A 21,211-nucleotide genomic window follows, 5' to 3' on the forward strand; every position below is an offset into this window, starting at 1 on the left:
ATGAGACCCTCCTATGAGGCCTTTAGAATTGGTGCTTTTCCTCTCCTGTCCAGCAGGTGGTGCTGTCCAACTCGCAGCTCTGCCACCAGTGTAAGGAGGTATGGAGCCTTTAGTTCTCCTGGTGACTCTGATCCTGTCAGGGACGTGGCTGACTGAAGCCAGAATCTGAATTCCAGCCCCTGGGGTCTGAATTCCCAGAAGGACTGCCAGTTGAGCTGGACCTCCCTCCACTCTCCCAATCCTCAGAACTCCAGTTGTCTCTCAGGGGCACTATTCCCTTCTCCCCTCTCCTCTTTGGGGCCTCTCCAGGTAGATTCCTTGGTCAGCCTGAGTTGCCAATTAAAGACGGAGGTGGAGGCCTTCAGTAGTGAATACGGAACTTAAAGACACTGTGGGTACTCTGTCTCCCCCAAGCCCAGCCTAGTCCCTCAACCTGGGCTTTCCGATAGAAAATAACCACATATGTTACTTTTAGATTTAAAAAAAAAAAAAAGTATAAAAGAAATCAAGAAAAAGAAAAAAGGAAAAACAAAAAAGTCTCTTTTAAAAGTCTTTCCCCAGCCTGGAAGTTTTGTCAGTGTCAGAATAGAGCATTTAAAGATATGCTTTGGGCTATTGTCTGATAATTACTCTCCAACCGCTTCAGTTCCACCCCTGCTGGGGGCTATTGAAATGCAAAAAGATAAGGGATCAGTGAGAAGCCAGAAGGGACAAAATGTAGGGGGAAAAAAATGGCTTTTTTGGAGTCTGGGAATGGGTGCCCGATTTTACGTGCCCCCTCTTCCAGGAGTCCAGCCCTTCCTTAGCACCCCAGCTCCCAAAGTTAGTTAATTAATTTGTTAATTAATTCTGCAGTTGAGGCTGGGTTGAGCCTCCCTTCTTGCCCTCAGCAGATTGCTGTTTTTTGGTTTTTTTTCCCCCCCTTTCAGGGAGCCGGCAGCAAGACAGTCTGTGAGGTCTGGGTGGGGAGGGGCGCCAGACCCCCGGTCCAGGGAACTTACAATGTTCGCTGTGATCTCAGCTTTTCCTCCAATTCCAAACTTGTGTCCGATGTGTGACTGGTTACTGGAGACCCCGAAAACACTGTTTCATATAGTTCTTGGGTAATTGCCAGCTGCTCTAGGGGAGAGACGAAATTCTGCTCCTCACCACTCCGCCATCTTGCCCCGCCTCCTGTTGCCATGTCTTTGCTTCCTTAACCAGGCAGGGATTTGGCAGAGAGCTGTTCTTCATCTTGAGTGTGTTTTTCCACTCCAGATCCATGGGCATGGATGGAAGAGCCCTGACACCTGGACGTTTGAGTTCTGTTCATCTATTCATTCAACAGTACTTGCTGTGCACCTACTATGTGCCAAGCACATTTGTTGAGGACAAGAGATGTTCTAGGCACTAAAGTTGCAGGATTGACGAAACAGGCATGGTTCCTACACTCTGAGGGTTTATATTCAAGGGACAGAAAAAAATTAAGTAAACAAAGTAAGTAAGAAAATGTTCAGATACTTGTAAATGCTATGGTGAGAAAAGGATAATATTGCAGAGACCTTATAAATGTGAGGCCTCCTAAACATAAAGTTTCGGCATCCCTGTTACCAGGAAGCTCCCCTGTTCTGTGGATAACCAGAATTCAGTCACAAGTGGTTTCATGTCCAGGGTTTACTGTTCCTCCTATGGATGCCCTCTCCTGTATTTGATTCATGTCCAGCGGTTAACTTTTTAGCCCCACAAACCGTTCACAAGCTCAAGAGAGAGTGTGTCTGGTGTTGGGATAAACACAACACAACTGGCCCCTGGTCATGTCTCAAAGGTCTTCCGAGTTCTGCAGAGGCAGGTACAGCACAAAGTTTGCATTATCTAAATTCAGTTTTTAAAGAGCCATAGGACAGCTCAGACAATTGGATAGGAACCAGATGGAATGGGCAATCCTGGAAAGTAGAAGGAAATAAAAAAAGTGTTTGTGTATATACAGGAGGGCCCCAATATACCCATGTTATTTCTTCAGTATGGATAGAACCAGTTTTAAAATGCACCTTAATCCAGAAATCTATTCCCTTGTATGAAAAGAAATAAAAGTGGATTGTGATTGGAGCTGTTCGCCCATTTTCATCTCATCTTTATGAAGCAGGTCTTTTAGAGTAGGAAGTGTTATGATGGATAGGCATGGATTTTGGCTCCATGGTTGATAATACTTTCTAACAGAGGCATAAAAAGGAAAAAAGTGTGTTTGAAGAATTTTTGAGACAGAGGCTTAATAAGCATCTTTTTGAGACGTGGGACTAGGAATACTTCATTGGACCATATGGTATAGTAATATCTAACTCTTTGAGAACCTCTGATTCAAGAAGATGGGTTGTTAAGTTCAACTATACTGTATGATAGTTTGTCAGCCTGGCGGCCTTGAAGTCTCTTTTTTGTTCCTCCTTTCTACTCAGTTCCCTTCTCTATTTGCTCAACCTTTCCAACTGGTCACAAGTCAAGTGAGAGACAAAATCAACAGTGATTTAAAAAAAAAAAATTGATTCTCAATTGCATGTATAAAAGTTTACTGGATGTAAGCTGAAGGAAGACATTAAATATATTTGTAATTTTTTATTACTTTTGTTATTCCCTTGATTGAGATAATGAAAAGTTTATCATAATTCAAAATCCATACCCTTACCATGTTCTAGTTTTAGAAACAACTGCCTTTCACAAATATAAATGGCAGTGAGTGTAACAGCTTGGATTTTTTTTTTTAACATTTTGGTATTTTGTTTATTTAGAGGCATGTAGCAGACCCCACCGTGGTATCCAGGAGTTCACACCTGGCACCTGGTACAGGTTTACCTGATGCAGCTGTTCCCTAGGAGACAGGAACCATCTGGCTACCAGAGCAGCTCCAGGGAAGCCACAGAGCAGAAGTGTGGGGCAAGGAAAAAAGAAAGGAACTTGGTTTTGTTGGGATGCAGTTTAATGCCAGCATCAAGGCTTCCTCTTGGAGGCACAGCCTCTCCCGGGGAATCTGTGGTCTTTGGCAGTGCCTGTGCTGTTTGGGCTTGGCCACTGATAGATTGGATTTTACGTCTGTGCTGCATGCAAACATTTTGGCGTTGGCCTTGAAAGCAATTTAGGCTGTGTAGCATTTTGTTGAGTGCTTGGTCACTTCCCACATCTGTTTGACCTTTACCTTAAATACAGCTTGTCAGCTACTATGACTGGGGATGTATGTTCCTGAGATGTGTTTTTAAAAAGATGTGTGCAGCAGTAGGAGTGTTGTTTACAAGAAAAACTAATTAAAAAGTTGGGCCAGCTGAAGCTATCATTTCAGATTTAATCTTATAATAAAGGGAATGCCTTCTCTCATATCTCCTTTTGGGATACATTTGAATGTGCTTGCATCTTTCAAATATATGTTACTGGATGTTGGCATATATGGAATCTTCTAGCGTAGCACTCAGAACCCTTTCCTGAATAGTGCTTTCATTCAGTTACTCCTTCATAAACTGGTACTTGAACTTGGCCCATTTGGGCAGCTGCCCAAGCACCCAAGAAGGCAAGCTCAGCCTGAAAGCAGACATGCGTTTGGGAATGTTCTGGAGAAATGCTCCCATGAGCTTTTGGTGTCCCGGAAGTTTTGGTCTCCAGGGGATCTTAGTGGGAGCAAGAAGCTGAGAAAGGAGTAAAGTGGTGGGGGCAAGCTCCTCCATTGCATGCACATACATGCCCACTCATGGTTGTATTTACATTTCTGATAGCCAGGCCATTAAAATTATTTGGTGTCTAACCTTTAGCAAAAATGCCTTAGCAAAAATACCTGCACTGTGAAACGTAACACATCAAACCATTGTGAGGGGCCAGGTAAGCCTCGGTTAAAGACTAGTGTAGGGAGAAAGTCTTAGAGGATAGCTCAAATTGATTAGGGTAAATGGGAATAACATATTTCTCTTCTTGCTTATATCTGGAGAGAGTTTAAGCTTATGCCTCTCCTTCATTCATAGTCAGTAATTTAAGAGTAATTTATGATCTTTAAAAGCACAAAGCAGACTTATGCATCATAAATATTAACTCTATGCTAGGGTGCCCCCATTTTATTTAACTGATGGAGGCAAATCATTCAATAGAAAATCTGCTTCCTGAAAAGCTTGCCTGCTGCAGATGAGTCTTGCCAATATGTGAGAATGTTAGTTGTTTTATCTTGCCTTATCTCTTTGTATAATTCAGGTTACAAAGAGGAATGGACAAGGCAGGACAGAAAAGATTCTTGTTAAAGGAAGGGTATTGGTCTAACATTTACATTCTGTGTATTTGTTTCCAATTTTGTGTTTTAGCAGATAGGAAACTGAAACAGTTTTTCTTTTCCTTTCTCTTCTGGGTTCTGTCAACCAATTTCTGGCTGTTCCCCGTGGCTTCTCTCTCCTTCCATGTCCGATTTCCTTTGCTTATAAGGACTTCAGCCATATTGGATTAAGGCCCACCCTCATTCAGTTTGGGCTCACTTTAACTAATAACGTCTTCAAAGGTCCTATTTAAAAATAGATTCACACCCATAGGACCAAGGGTTGGGACCTGAATGTGCCTTTTGTTGGGGGCATGAGTCTATTCCTAATAGTTTGTCTTTTAAATAAGAATATTAAAGGTGTATGTGTGTTTAACTTTAACAACAGGAATATAAGACATTAAAAGCTGTACCTATAATTTAGTCCATCTTCTAAATGGCAGGAATAATTAATACTAAATTTCCAACCTTGAATACTTTTAGTTTGCATCAATCCAGGATAAGAATCTGTTGTTATAGTTGAAATTGACAAATACCCAAGGGGAAAACATTTTTAATTATTGTCAGGATGATCATCCTCTGAATGTTTAATCAGGCCTTAGATAACCTATTTTGCTAACTTTTGATTTCTTTTTTTTTTGGATGCATTTGGTCTCTATTCAGACCCTGGTTATTCAGTACCATGTTTTTTGGTTATTCTGACCACTGCCATATAATTTTTACATCACTCAGGATGTTTCTTCTCCTACTTTTACTTGTTTTCTTTCCCTTAAGGTCATCTTATCTGTCCTTTTTTGGGGGCAGAGAATTTACCATGTTGGGAAATAAAAGTACACCCTCTTATCAGCCGTTAAGGTTCTATAGAGTGAAACCTTCCCCTAGTTTGATGTACCAGTTGGTTATGTGTGCCTTGGCTTTGTTCACTGTCAGTAATTTAAGAATAATTTAAGAGACTCTCCTCCTACTTGCTGGGAACACAGACACATTCCTTGCAAAACAGATAAAAAAATTCCAAGTAGGGTACCACTGCCATCAGCATACGGTCAGGTATTTCAGAGGAACAGGGATGGCCCTAAGAGTTGGAGATGATCCCTGGGCTATGTCATCAGGTACCTTCAGTTTCAAGTGTGTCTGTTATTTTGCACCCTCTTAAGTGCCAGGCACTGAGCTAAGGCTTCCATACACTGACTCTCACTTATTTCTTACACTCTTAGGAGCTCAGAGTTATTGATGCCTTTTTAATAAACATTAAAATCAAAAGCTGGGAAACTTGAAGATGGTCACACAGCTATTAAATCTGTTATTCCCACAAGAGTCCTGTAGAATCCAAGGATAGTGTTCTTTTCCTAATGAGATATCCTTGAGAAAATGATATATGTACTACAGACATAACCAATGGTATGTGAGGTTCTTTTGCTTTATAAATAGCTGTCGGACAGCTGCACTGAGGTGAGCTTTTTCTGAACTTTCCTCCCATGGTTCTTCCACACAGACTGGCCACTCTGTCCAGGTGATCTCCTTTCTGCCTTCTGAGCACACCTCGTGCGTCTGCCCACTTCTCCAGTGTCTAGATGCATCCCTACTCCTACACGCACCGGACTTGTCCTGCCTCTTTTCAACAGCCGACTCTCTTGGTGCAAGAGGTACATAGCTGCTTAGGGGAGCATAGCAGAATCATGTTGCTTCCCCACCCCCACCCCATCAGAGATACTGACTCCCCACCTAACCCACACACTCCAGTTAAGAATCACTGAGGTAGCTGGCTCTCATTACTGACAATTTGTCCAAACCCCTTAGGTCTGGTAGGTAAGTCAGTGTGGTAGATTGAATCATGTCCCCCAAAAGATAGGTTCTAATCCTAGCCCCTAGTCCTGTGGGTGTGAACTCATTTGTAAATAGGATCTGTGAGGATCCCATTAAGATGAGGCCAAACTGAATCAGGGTGGGCCTTGATCTATTATGACTAGAGTCCTTATAAAGAAAGGAAATTTGGACACAGTAGTACAAGCCACGGGAGATAGATGGCCATGTGACAGAGGCAGAAACTGAGTTACACACTGCCAGCAAGCCACCACCACAGTGCTACAGACTTTGGACCAAGCATGGCCAGCTGATCCCTTGATTTTGGACTTCCAGTCTCCAAACCAGAAGACAATAAATTCCTGTTATTTAAGTCAACCAGTTTGTGGTAAGACAGGGAGGAAAAAATTAAGTGGAGAGCCATTGCCCTAAGTGCAAATGGAAGCTCCCTTCTCTGATGGGCTCTATGACAACCTGAACCTGAAACATTACTTCCCACCCCTGTCTGTCTTTGGCAATGAATGTTCAATTCATTTTATCCCAATTGTGCCTTCCTGCCTTGTGTTCTTAGTAAACGATGGCAGAGTGTTGAACCCAATGATCTTTGATTCTGACACTCTCAGAGGATCCTATGTGATGGTTTATATTCATGGTTTTGTTTCTGATCTTTTACTGCCAGGGTTTTTAGTGCTGTCAAGGCTACTGGGCTCCTCTTCTGTTTCTAGCCCTGCAGATGCTGGCACTCCTCCTGACAGCATCACCTCATCTTTGACTGCCTGAATCCTCAAAGATGGGACCCGGTTGTTAGCTTTGTGACTCCAAAAATATAGCCTGCCCTTTATTTTTAGAATGTACTCCGTGAGGAACTTGAAACCAGTTTCTGCATGAGCCAGGCAGAAGGTAGAAGATGCTTTAGGGAAGCACTGCATGTTACATTGGAGTGCATTTCTTGCTTCATCCTCCTAGTGCTCTGAGCCAAGGCACACATATTTCCAATACCTGCTGCACAGGAAAAGATTCTTCTCTTCCTGGGGTTCCGTTTTTCCTTAAGAAATTAAGGCAGCCTTCATCTCTCCTCTTCAGTCTTGCTATCCTTTCCCAGGAAGCTTAGGTAGTTTCATGAAAATAGCAGCCTGCACTTGAAAGTCCAGAATTCCTGGGAAGCTAGACATGCAAATTTGTGTCCCCAGAGTCTAGTATAGTATCTTTTAAATATATCCTGATGAGATAATCACAACCCTCAATCCTTGGAACCCCTCTTTTTTCCTTCTTGCAAATTAGTGCAATATAAGAATTTATCATAGTAGATTTATTACTACTGCTGATAAATCCACATGCTACATTGCATCATTACAGCTTTCTTGAAATAGTTGGACAAGTTAGAGATATGCATAATGCAAGAGGGAAATTTGAGCCTTGAGCAAGAAAGACTAACTGTTGGCAGGATTACTTTTCCTTAAAAAAAAAAAAAAAAAAAAGAAGCACATTCAGAAAATATTAAGGGAATTGGCAAACAAGAGGTGATGGTGTTGATTAGACTATAGGAAATTTTCCCTCCTTTCATTGAGTTTTGAGATGTCTAAAAGTTACATGAGAGAAATTTCCTAGTTTTGAAGTGGACATTTGGATATATCATCACACTGTTTTATTGACCACTGTTTTACCTCCTGCCATCAGTACTTGGACTCATCCTTTTATTCTCTAAGGAGATATTTGCTGGTTGGAAATAGAAGTCTCCAATGTTGCCATTTATTAAAGCAACTTTCTTGGCATGTTTAGCTATGGAGTTAAGATTTTCTGAAGTAATGAGACAAAAAAAAAATGTGTTTTTCTGGAAGGAACTTTTAAGAGACAAATGCCTTAATTACTTTAAATTAACAGTTGAAGAAATGGAGGCCCACATTGCTATTTAGCACAAAGCCAGGATGGAGAACCAGGCCTGTTGATTTTCAGGCAAGTTCTTTTCATAAGGAGCAAGGGCTCTTCTTTCCTGGACATTCTAGCTTCTTAGGCAAAATGCTATGGTCCTGCCTAGCTCTGCTCCCTGGGCATGGAATCCCAGGGAGAGAGAAGAAAGGACACTCAAACCTTATGGTTAAATTGCATCCTGTAGGTGTGGGTTTTTTTTTTTTGTACAGCTTTTACACCATCAATTCTGTACATGACTTCAAGCACAAGGGGACCATCTCTTTCAAATTGATTTACCCATCAAACGTTTATCGAGTGCCTACTTTGTGCCAGGCATTGCAAAGGACAAGCCCTTCTCTTGTCATTAAAAAAAGATTAGAAGCCACATATCTTTCTTTTTCATTTAGGCGACATGTATGTGCATGTGTATTGTATACTGATAGAATTCTATACCCAAGCTCACCTGACTTGGCAGGCAGTGAGTAAAGAAGTGTCCCATTTCCTTTCCACCTAGCATAGCAGTGGAGGAAACTTAGTGTTCGGGAAAGAGTGATGAACTGGGAGGGGAGAGACCTGTTTTTAAATCCCTAGTTTGGATAATAAGTTGCTGGTTGACTTTGGACAAGTGTTTTTCAATTCCTTACCTGTATGTCTTTTTTTTTTGAGTAAGAGTTAGATTTTCATGATCTCTGTGTTCCTTTGGAAATCAAACTTCTAACCTTACCTTCTGCTTATCTAAAAGGGACAAAATTGAGCTCAAATAGTTAACACGGGAGACTGATTTGCTCACATAAAAGACACAGCAATGAAAGGTAATTTTACTTGTTAAGAAAATGAATAGAATCATCTCCTACTGTCATTATATCCTTTGGCTTTCTGCCTTGGAACTTCTTTCCAAAAGCCTGAATGAAATGGTCCATCCGTTTGGCATGTGGACTTCATGAAGAAGCTCAGGGCTCTGGAAGGCAGTGAATGTGCTTCCCATGTGCAAAGATGCAGCCACTGGCCTTTCCTAAGGAGGGATTTCAGACTGAGCAGCTTCTCTGTTGTGCAAGCAGTTTGCACCCAGCTGTTTCTGCTCATTGGCTTCTCCTTAGGGACCAGAGGTGTCTATTTGAGGATATTCACTGGGAATGGGGAGCAGACCATGGCTATGGAAACCCGACAGATTTACCTGGCCCATAGGGGATGGAACCTACGATTTTGGCCTAATTAACTGTGCTTTACCCAGCAAGCTGGCAGACCAGCACCACCACCAAGAAAAACAGTGTGATTTAGCACCTGCTCCTCCTCTGTGGTCCTGTCTCCCCTCCACACCCTCCCCCGCAGTGTGGTTACTGGTAAAGAGCGGCTCCCCATCTATTTCTTGCCTTTATTCCTGAGAGGTTAAAAATAACTTATTGATCTTTTCTTTTGTATATGTGCATATGGGGGGGAGGGTGGGGGGTGGACTTGCAACTGTAAAATAAGGAGAGATTTTACAGACACACCAAACTTACACATCTAAATGATGCTTTATTGTTCAAAAAATCTTCAGATTCCCCCTTAGTAATTGCATCTGTGTGCCTTTGTGTGCCAGTGTCTTCAAGAATTACCATTAAAAGCTCTTTTGTAATTAATTATTTGTTTATGGATCTATTTCCTTCCTCCTTGAAGACAAAGCCTGGCACACTAGTGTTCGATAAATGTTTTTATGTATTATAAATGAATGACCACATTAGTAATGTAAATCCTTAGCTCAAATGTACCTCCTCAGAGAATTTTCTAACCACACTTTCTAAAGTAGTCCTCACCCCTGCTGGTCACCCTCTCCATGTCATCCTCTTTTATTCCTTTTAGCACTGTATTGAATTTCTGCATTTGTTTATTTGCTTGTCTGTTTACATGAATGTGTTTTTCTCTTCCCATTATAAAGTAAGATTTAGGAGGATGGAGACATTGTGTGTCTTGTTCTCCTGACATCTATAAATATTTTTTGAATAAATAAATGATTCTTCATTCTGTAAGTGAATTTTTGGAAATAGAAAAGGTCATTCAGAACCAGTTTGGTTCTTTGGGTGACTCATAATTCTGTGATTTTTCACACAACTTCTAAATCAGTTTCAGAGTCAATTTCAAACAAAAGTGTTCAATAACATTTGAGTCATGACATAATCATTGAATTTTATGTTACTCTGAGGTGGTTATTTTGTAGAATAGTATTTATTTGATAGTAAAAAATTTCACAGTTTTTTTTCAATTGAAATAAAATCTGCTTACGGTGAAATGCACCATTGTAGGTATACAATTTAATGAGTTTTATCAAATGATTACACTGATGTAACTAACAATCCAATCAAGATAGAGACCATTTCTGCCCCCCCAGAAAGTTCCCTGCAACCATTTGCCAGACAATTCCTACCCTCAATAAACAACCTCTTTTCTTATTTGGATCACCATAGTCAGTTTGGCCTGTTATTCAACTTTATATAAATGGAATTATACATGTATATTGTGTTTGGATTCTTTCATTCAATGTTTTTTAGATTAATCCATGATGTTGCATTTATCAAAGTTCATTATTTTTCACTGCCAAGTAGTATGCCATTATATATGTTCCACAGTGTTGTTTAACCCCTCTCCTATTGTACCTTTCAGTGGGTTCTAGTTTTTGGAAATTAATAGTAACCTTTGAGTAGCTGGGTCATGAAGATGGCAGAGTAAGATATTTGAGGGTTTTATCCTTTCCAGAAAGCTTTAAACAGTAAGAAAAAAGGCAGAACTATCTTTCTCAGAGCTCCAGAAAACAATTAAAGGATTGCAGTAACAGGGCAAATGCCAAGTCAAGAAAAAAACAACTTAAAAACCCTGCCTTCTCACTCCCCCCATTCCCTTCCCTGACTTGGTGTAGAACTGGCTCACATTCCCAGAGCAGATCCCCAGTCCTAGTTCATAAGGAGCAGAGTAATCCTTGTGGACATATTAGGGTGCATGTATGTCTGTCCTACTCTGTCTGGTGGAAGCCTGCAGGACTTAACCATCACGAACTCTATGTCCCAGAATTTGCCCTGTGTGTAGAGATGGATTGCAGGGCTGTCAGAATGCTGTAGAACAGTCAAATTGCAGCTACTTGGGGCAAAGGATTGCTGCTGCGGGACATACATTGTAGCACCTGGGACCAGGGTGAAACACTATTTCCTAGGGGAAAAGGGACATTTGGCCATGTGCATATGCCCAGAACAAGATGGATGCTCAGAAAAGACCAAGGAGGACCCTACACTTTCACTCTGGGCTGTTCTTTAAATCATTGCTAGGAAGGCTAAGCTGTGAAGGGGAGCACTCACATAAGACAATCTACAAAGACTGGGAAAGGTATTGTCTTTCTTTTTTCTTTCTTTTCTTTTCTTTCCTTTTTTTTTTTTTTTTTTGTTAGCTTTTGGCATTCAAGGAAATGTCTGTCACAACCTAGCTGGATACAAAGCTTAAGGACAGTCACCTCAGTGACTAAATTCTAAATATCAAGACATATAAAGAAACAGAAAATGATATCCCATGCAAAGGAGCAAGATAGTGCATCAGAAACCATCAACAAGGAATACTAGACCTTGGACATACCAGACTGAATATTTAAAATTGTCTTAAATATGTTCAGAGTGCTAAAGGAAAACACAGGCAAAGAACTAAAGGAAATCAGGAAAATGAGAGTTGAATAAAAAGAGAATAACAATGAAGAGAGAGAAATCATAAAAGGAAACAGAGTCAAAGACCAAGTAACAGAAAGAAAAATTTTCCTAGAAGGATTGTACAGCAAATTGGAGTTGGCAGAAGAAAGAATCAGTGAACTTGAAGATAAAGATATCCAGTCTGAGGAGCAGGAAGAAAAAAGAATGAAGAAAATGAGCAGAGTCTAAGCAACCCATGGGGCACCATCAAGCATACCAATATACATGTTATGAGAGTCCTAGGAGAGTAAGAAAGAAGCAGAAAAAATATTTGAAAAAATAGTGGCTGAAAACTGCCCCCAAATAACAAAAGACATAAATATACACATCCGGGAAGCTCAGTGAACTCCAAACAGGATAAACCCAACCAAGGCACAATATAACCAAACTGTTGAATGCCAAAGACTCAAAAACAGAATCCTGAAAGCTGAGATAAGCAACATATCATGCATAAGGGAGCCTCAATAAGATTACATGTTAATTTCTTATCAGAAACCATGGGGGTAAGAAGGCAGTGGGATGACATAATTAAAGTGCTTAATGAAAAAAAATGCCAGCTTAGAATTTCATATCTGATGAAATTGTCTTTCACAAATTACAGGGAGATTAAGACGTTCTCAGATAAATAGAAGCTGAGGGAGATCATCACCACTAGACTAGCCCTACCAAAAAAAAAATGCTAAAGGGAGTTCTTCAGATTGGAAGGAAAGGGCACTAGACAATAGATTGCAATTCCATGAAGAAATAAAGATCTCTGGTACAGGTAATGGCATGGGAAATATAAATGCCAGTACTGTTTTATTTTTGGTTTGTATTTCTGCTTTTTCCTTCTGATGGGATCTGAAATGCAAATGCATATAAAGTAATGATGAACTTATGGTTTTGTACTCATAACATACAAATATGTCATTTGTGATGAGCAACATAAATATATGGGAACAGAGGGATATAGAAACATGGTTTCAGTATGCTATTGAACCTGTGTTGGTATCAAATCAAATGAGAGTGCAGTAGATTTAGGATGTTAAATTTAAATCCCTTGGTAAATACAAAGAAAATATCAGAAAATATGCACAGAAGGAAATTAGAAGGGATTCTAAAAGGGTTTACTACTAAAGATAAACCAAATATAAAAATAGACAGTAATGGAAGAACCAGGGGAGAAATAAGGTGTAAAATTTACAAAAACTAAAGAGCAAATGGCAAAAGTAAGTTTGCATTATCAATAGTTACTTTAAATGTAAATGCATGAAACTCATCAGTTAAAAAGCAGAGATTGAAAGAATGGATAAAGAAGGATGACCCAACTCTATGCTGTTTACAAAGACACAAGTAGGTTGAAAGTGAAAGGATGGAAAAAAATATTCCATGCAAATAGTAACCAAAAGAGAGTAGGAGTGACTACCAATATTGGACAAAATTGACTTTTTTAAAAGCTTTATTTATCAAAAAATTAAAACAAATAACAACCACCAAAAAAAAGAAAAAACATTTCAAACAAAACAAAGCAAAGGATTAAGAAAAACAAATAACCTAAAATAACTACTCTGCTAGTCAAAAGCTATTAAAAAGGGACAAAGAAGGACTCGATACATTGCTAAAAGAGTCAATTTCACAAGAAGAGATAACAATTATAAACATGTGTACCTGATGAGTCCAAAAATATATGAAGCAAACATTGACAAATCTGAAGGGAGAAATAGATAGTTCTTCATTAATAGTAGGAGACTTCAATATATCACTTTCAGTAAGGGAGAGAATATCTAGACAGATGATCAATAAGGAAATAGAAGACTTGGACAGTATTATAGATGAACTGGACATAGCAGACAAATACAAAACATTTCATCCAACAACAGCAAAATACATTTTCTTCTCAAGTGCATGTGCATCTTCTCCATGATAGAACACATTAGGTCACAAAGATTTCTCAGATTTAAAAAGATTGAAATCATAAAATGTATCATCTACCACAGTGGAAAGAAGCTAGAATTGAATAACAGGAAGAACTGGAAAATTCACAAATATGTGGAAATTAAACAATACACTCTTAAAAAACCAAGGGGTCAAAGAGAAAATCACAAGGAAAGTTAGGAAATATTTTGAGCCAAATTGAAATGAACACAGCATACCAGAGCTTATGGGATGCAGCAGAGATAATCAGAGGGAAATTTACAACTAATGCTTACGATAAAAAAGAAAAAAGATTTCAAATTAAGTACATTAGCCTTACACCTGGAAGGACTAGAAAAAGAACAAATTAAACCTAAAGTGGGCAGAAGGAAGGAAATAAAGATTAGAATGGAGATAAGTAAAATAGAGAATAGAAAAACAATAGAATTGATGAAATAGATCAATGGTTCTTTGAAAAGATCAATAAAATAGTCAAGCTTTTAGCTAGACTGCAAAGAAAAAAAGAAAAAGGATGCAGATAACAAAAATGAGAAATTAAAGGGGGCCATTACTATTGACCTTAAAGAAATAAACAACAATTACTTAAACTGACTCAAGAGAAAGAGAAGATCTCAAAGGACCGATAACAAGTACAGAAATCGAATTGTGGTGGTGGATTGTATTACGCACTCTAATTTAGAAATGTTCTTGTTCTTAATCATCATTCCTGTGGTTGTGAAACCATTGTAAATAGGATCTCTTGAAGATACTATTTTGTTAAGTTGTGGCACAGCTGAATGAGGCTAGCCCTTATTCCAGATAGCTGGATACCTTTATAAACAGAAGAAATTCAGGCACAGAGTGAGAAAGCCACAGAAAGAAGCTGAAATCTGGAAGTCAATGAAACCCAAAAGAGAAAGGAGAGGACATAGCCATATAATGGGAAAGCCAAAAGATCCAAGGATTGCTGCCCAGTCAGAACACTACTGACCCAGGGAGGAAGTAAAATTTTAGCCTCTGAAATCTTTGGCAATAAATTTATTTTATTTAAGCCAAAACCAGTTTTTGTTATTTTGATAAAGAAGCCTAGCAAAACTAAGACAATCTTTATTCAAGATACCTCCCAACAAAGAAAAATCCGGGACCAGATGGTTTCGCTGGTGAATTTTCCCTAACATTCAAAGAAGAATTACAACCATTTCTTCTCATACTGTCCCCCCAAAAATTGAAGAGGCAAGACTTCCTAATTCATCATGCTAATACCAAAGTCAGATAGAGATATAATAAGAAAAGACAATTACAAAATATCCCTTATAAATATAGATTCAGATATCTTCACCCAGATACTAGCAAACAAAATCCAACAGCACATTAAAAGGATTATATACCGTGATCAAATGGGCACCAGGTGTTCCAGTTTGCTAAAGCTGCTGGAAAGCAATATACCAGAAATGAGTTGGCCTTTTCAATGGGAATTTATTAGGTTGCAAATTTACAGTTATAAGGCCATGAAAATGTGCAAATTAAGGCATCAAGAGGTAGATTCCTTCTCTGAGGAAAGGCCAATGGCATCCTGGGTTCCTCTGTCACATGGGAAGTTACATGGTGATGTCTGCTGGTCCTTTTTCTCTTCTCCTGGGTTCTGATTTCAGAATGTCTTTGGGCATTTCCCTCTTAGCTTCTCTGAGCTCTCTGTTTCATCTGTCTGTTATCTTCTCATAGAAGACTACAGCAAGGAGACTAAGACCACCATGAATGGGCTCCATGGAAACAACCTAATCAAAAGGTCCTACCCAACAATAGGTCTGCCCCCACAAGATGGGATGAAAAGGACATGGCTTTTCTGGGGTACATAACAGATTTAAACCAGCACACGAGGTATGCAAGGTGGTTTAACATAAGGAAATCAACTCATGTAATATAGTATATTAATAGAATGAAGGGAAAAAAACTGCATGATCATCTCGATTGATGCAGAAAAGGCATTTTACAAAATCCAGCACTCTTACTTGATAAAAACACTCAGAAAACTAGCAATAGAAGGAAACTTCCTCAACACAATGAAGGGCATATGTAAAAAACCCACAGCTAACATCATGCTCAATGAAATCTTTCCCCTTAGGATCTAGAACAAGGCAAGGATATCTACTATTACAAATGCTATTAACATTATACTGAAAATGCTAATCGGAGAAATTAGGCAAGAAAAAGGAATAAAAGGCATCGAGATTGGAAGGGAATCTCGATGTCATTAGATGTCATGATCCTACATATAGAAAATCTCAAAGAATTTACAAGAAAACTGCTGGGCTAATAAATGAATTCTGCAAAGTGGTGGGGTACAAGATAAATATATAAAAATCAGTGGTGTTTCTATACACCAGCAAGGAACAGTCTGAAAAGAATTCCAGAAAACAATTCCATTTACAATTGCAACTAAAGGAATAAAGTATAATGAATTTAACCAAGAACATAAAGATCTTGTATACAGAAAATACAAAGACAAATAGTGTGTTTCTGGCGCAAGGGCAGTTGTATATATATATATACTGATGGAATAGAATTAAACCCACACATCTATGGCCTACTGATTTTTGACAAGGATGCCTAGTCCACTCAATGGGGAAAGAATAGTCTGTTCTGTAAATGGTGCTATGAAAATTGGATATCCACATGCAAAAGAATGAAATTGCACCCCTAACTCACACCATATACAAAAATTAATTCAAAGTGAATCAACAACCTAAATATAGAGCTAAAACTATAAAACTCTCAAGAGAAATAACGAAGTATCTTCAGAAGCTTATATTAGGCGATAGAGTCTTAGTCTTCACACCAAAAGTACAAGCAACAAAAGAAAAAATAGATAAATAGAACTTCACCAAAATTAGAAACCTTTTTGGCATCGAAAACATTATCAAGACAGTGAAAAGAAAACTAACAAAATGGGAGGAAATATTTGGAAACCACATATACAATAATGATTTAATATCTAGAATATATAAAGAATTCCTACAATTTAGCAACAAAAGGACAAAAAGCCCAATTTAAACATAGGTGAAGATAGGTGAAGAATAGTTAATTCTCCAAAGATGATATATAAATGGCCAATAGGCACATGGAGAGATGCTCAACATCATTAGCCATTAGGGAAATGCAAATCAAATCTGCAATGAGATATCCCATCACATCTACTAGAATGGCTAATATTAAGGAAAAATATGAAAAATAAGATGTGCTGGTGAGGATGTGGAGAAATAGGAGCCTTTGCACATTGATAGGATTGTAAAATTGTGCAGTCGTTGAAAACAGTTTGGCAGTTCCTGAGAAAGTTAACCACCTGATACCTCTTGCTTCATCTTGGACTGGTGACTCTCTAGGCCAGTTATGCAGCTCTTCATCACTTGTATCAGTCAAGGGTAGAAAAATAAGAGCAGTACTAGGTATTTCAGCAGAGCTGAGATAATACGCATGTATGTGTATGTAAATATAGATGAACACCTATATTTAATTTTGATCTTTCTACATATATTTAAAATCATGAGTTCACCTGGGTACCTTCATTTCCAGTCTGGCATCACAGGGGTCATTTCTAGTTTTTTTTTTTTTTTTTTTTTTCTTTTCTCTGCTTGTAACTGTCTTCTATGACCTTAAGAAACCTGGCTTCAGTTGTCTTAATTTATTTACTTATTTGATCAGTTCTCCTCTATGTAACCAGTCTCCCCTCTTCCCCATGTGTACATCTTCCTCAGCCTGCTCTGGCTCTGGTGTCCCATGCTGGTCCAACCTCCACCCCAGCCAGTGTGTGGTTGCCCTCGTCATCCCAGGGCTTTGATGCCCCCAGCATCCCTCCCTCTGCATTCTGCTTGGGCTCTACCACACTATGCCAGTCTGTCCCCCAGCTGGATGCCCCCCACCATGTCTTGCTCCCACCCCCATTGCAAAGCCTATATGGCTCTGCCCCACCTAAGGTCTTCAGGACTGAGTTGTTCAGGAAGGAAAGTGGAAGGGCCAGGTAACTTAGTGATTCTGTCTCCCATTCCCCAATGTTTTCCTTTTTTTTCAGTCTTCCTATATCAAAGAATAATACTGTCCACCTAGTTGCTTAATTCCAAGATCTAAATGCCCTTTACCCTGCATGAATATCTGCTTTCCTCCCCTCTATTCATGGCTATTCTCAGACAAATTATGAGGAAATCCTCTTAATTCAAAATATATCCTGTTTTTTTTCATTGCTTCTCATTTTTACTGCACCTTAGTTGTCTCCTCACTAGTATTCCTCTTTCTAGTATGTCTCACCTCCCATAATCCATTCCCTGTACAGCAGCCAGCATGGTCTTTTAAAGGTATAAGGCATGATGTCAGTAAAAACCCTCCAATGGCTTCCTGTTGTTCTTGGAATAAAACCCAAATTCCTCCATGGCCTATGACAGCCATATGTGTGGCCATCAATCCTGGCAGCACATGAGAATCAGCAGGGGTGCTGCACTCAGAGGTCTAATAGCATACCAACTTTTATAACAATTGCCTTGCTGCATATGTTTGGGACTAATTAGAAAATTGTGTCCTTGCTTGTGTTATAACCCAGGTTTTGAATGTGGAAATGAGCAAACATGTTAGGTGAACTTTTACCACGTTCCTTGCTGTTATCTGTGATAAATGGCCGCACAAAATGCTGTTTATAAAACTGCAGATAAATTCCTCTTTGAAAGCCTATATTGTAACGTCTTGGCTTCATAGGACCTAGAAAGATAAAAACTGCTTGGAAGAGACTGAAGTGGTGTTTCTCAGCTGCTCCCCTCACCCCCACCCCTTACCCCCCGTCCCAGGAGTCTTGCCCATTCCGTGATGCAGCCACTTTCATGTTTTAGCAGAACTAAGCAAGTGCATACAGATGGGTGAACCCTAAGACCTAAGTAGAAATGTTTACTTTGATGTTCTTACTCCAAGATCTCTTATCACTGGCATCCTCAGGTGGGGGCAGTTTCCTGTTCAGATAACTGTCTCAACCATGTGCCTTGATGCAAGCCTGTGACAATTCTACAGCATAATCCCCTGCTCCTCCTTATAAGAAATACCAAAATCCCTTAAATTTTTGAAGATCACTGACAGTTTAAAATTTGCTAAATTATTACTGAGTCCATACGCAGTTAAATTTTCTCTTTGTAACATACAAAATAGAGGCCTATTACCTGGGTAGTAATCATCCTTTTAGAACACGTTACAAGAGAGTTCTAGAACCCTATTGGCAGATGCCTGACATTTTAAGTATAGCTTACATGTACTTATATGTATATGGCTGTCTTACAAAAGTCAGTCATCAGCTTACATCTGGGTTTACCTAGGCAAGATTACCTTAATTAATGGATATGGGAAATGAGGAAAATTATTACAGGAAATTATCTATAGTAAGTGCTCAATAAATATTTAATATTCAATATAAAATGTTTTCAGATAGATGAAATTGTGTATTCCCCCTGGGAGGTGAGAGTGGGAAAATATCCATAGGTATGTGTGTTTTTATTGGAACTTTGAAAAACAAGTTAAAGCCTTTACTTAAAACCTCTCAGCATGGGAACACATAAAATCTTTTTTTCTTCTTTTTGGTGGTGGTGATGGGGTAGTTAATAGCATTACCAAAAATTGCTTAAAATTCTCTTGTGTTTTAAAGGTGCAAATAACTGTGTATGTAAGTTTTGCTACTCTAATTTAAAATTGTTCTAGGACAGTGATTCTTGACCTCAGAAGAGGGAGAGAGAACAAATATGAATTGTTTTAAAATATCTATTTTAATGATATAAGGTGCCTTGTAGATCGTACATGGAACTGAATATCCATATTCATTCATGCAAAAACATTTCTTGAATGCAAGGTATTAAGGTGTTAAAAGTTACAACTCCCTTCTGTCTCGTTTTTCATTCTGTCCTTTTTCCAAAGTAGGGATGAGGCTTGGGTCAATTTGAGTTTTAAATCCTACAGTTATTAAGAGAGTAAAGTTCTAAAATAGGTATTTTTATGTGTGATAAACCAAATGTTCATATTCTAACGTATTCTTTGCTAATTGTCTCTTGGATTCCATCCCCATATTGCTAAAGGAACATGAGAATGGGTGTCACTAATATCTTTTTATTATCCTGGATTACATAAAAGATTCTGTGTTCTCTTATGCCCTAACAGGTTGGTACAGAGGATATACCCTTCAAAATAAATCTAAAAAGGTATGATTTATCATTTAAATTTTATTTAATTTGAAATCTGTCCACTAGTTTTATGTTGTGATATCTGATCCAATTATCTATTGGCTCTCTGCTATCTCTAGACCTAGTTTGCTTTTACTTTGATGGCTGTTCTTTTGATTTGAAAACAAATTCTCTGACCTCAATGCTCAAGTAAAATAGAGCAAATTGCATGGACAATATTTCCTCCCACGTCACTCAAGGATAAAGGCCCAGATGTAAATTCATGTACCAGGTAACACCTCCTCAGAGTCTTACTCCCTCTCCCCCAAATTCAGGAGGATAGTGTTATTGTCAATAGCCTGGCTATGTCTGGTTCTGTTTCAATGAGGGACTCATGCTTCTCTCTCTATCCTTAATTCCAGTGTTAAAATCTCAGAACTAAAGGCTTTCCCATTTCTACTTGATTCTTTCCTTTATTATAAAATGAATAAACCAGAGTAGTACTTTTCAGATTGCACAGCTCACAGCCTCAGTAATTCATCATGAAATCAATTTATTTTCCAAAAAACCTAACCTGAAAGAATAGAAGAGAAAACAGTAAGTATTGTTTTGGAAACTTGTTTGGGTATATATTTTTATGTATATTGCACATTACTGGTTTGCCATTACAATGTATTTCTTGCTATTTGTTGTGGTCAAAGAGTTTGAAAAATACTGAACTAGAGGGTGCCTTTTCCCAGTGCCAAGCGACTAATCATCTATTAATGATCTTAATACCTCCCAAGCTTATTTTAGGTCGGGTCAGCGCTTTTCCTTTGACACTGCACCCTGAGGCAGTATAGCATGTCAGCACTTTCTTTTGAAAGAGCACAGTTGATAGGGCCTTATTATTTCAAAATTAGATCACATGCCAAAAAAGGAATTAGGAAAGGGGTGAGAGAAACATTTTAGAATTTATCAAGAGGTGAGTTTAAAAAAAAATCCCGTTTTTATTCTTTGAAAATGTGATGAGATAGAAGTAATCCTGGCACACACATAGGCTGATGTTGGATGTGCAATTCCCAAAGGAATTCAGGGCCAGGAAAAGTACCTTTCCACAGGGTGTAGGCCTTTTAAAACCAGGGCTGTCTTGGTCAAGCTTTCTCTGTTGTTGATTCTTGTGTCCCAGTCAATATTTGCACATATATGTCTATGCATGCACACCTTGTTAACTTTTACAATGTAATAATCTACCAAAATAAGGGAGCGTTCACTTTTGATTCAAGTATCAAGTTCCACAATTTTAGTCCTTTTACCCCAAATTCTGATACTAAATTTTTCTCCCCACAGTTAAGACTCTTTTGCTACATGTCTTCACTTCTAGTTTAATTATTTTCATTTGCTCTCTTGCTGACTCTAATCCTCCATATCTTCAAATAGTGGCCAAAGGTGGCAGGTGTTCTTGCGTGAAATACAGCATGATGGGACTAAAGCTAACA

General features: G+C 38.7%; 1 protein-coding gene across 7 annotated transcripts in view; it reads left to right on the plus strand.

The window, feature by feature from the left end:
• Window positions 1-21,211, plus strand: part of DOCK5 (dedicator of cytokinesis 5) — a 234,684-nt gene that overhangs the window by 62,609 nt on the left and 150,864 nt on the right. For all 7 annotated transcript variants that reach the window (XR_005213362.1, XR_005213363.1, XM_037813182.1 and 4 more), the window contains one exon: window positions 19,732-19,772. Coding sequence is in view for 5 of the 7 variants with exons in the window: in XM_037813182.1 (XP_037669110.1) it covers window positions 19,732-19,772 (41 nt within the window). In the remaining 2 variants the exon portion in view is untranslated. The remainder of the gene's footprint in view (window positions 1-19,731; window positions 19,773-21,211) is intronic.

The sequence above is a fragment of the Choloepus didactylus genome, chromosome 20 (genome assembly GCF_015220235.1).
Source record: "Choloepus didactylus isolate mChoDid1 chromosome 20, mChoDid1.pri, whole genome shotgun sequence".
Taxonomy (NCBI): domain Eukaryota; kingdom Metazoa; phylum Chordata; class Mammalia; order Pilosa; family Megalonychidae; genus Choloepus; species Choloepus didactylus.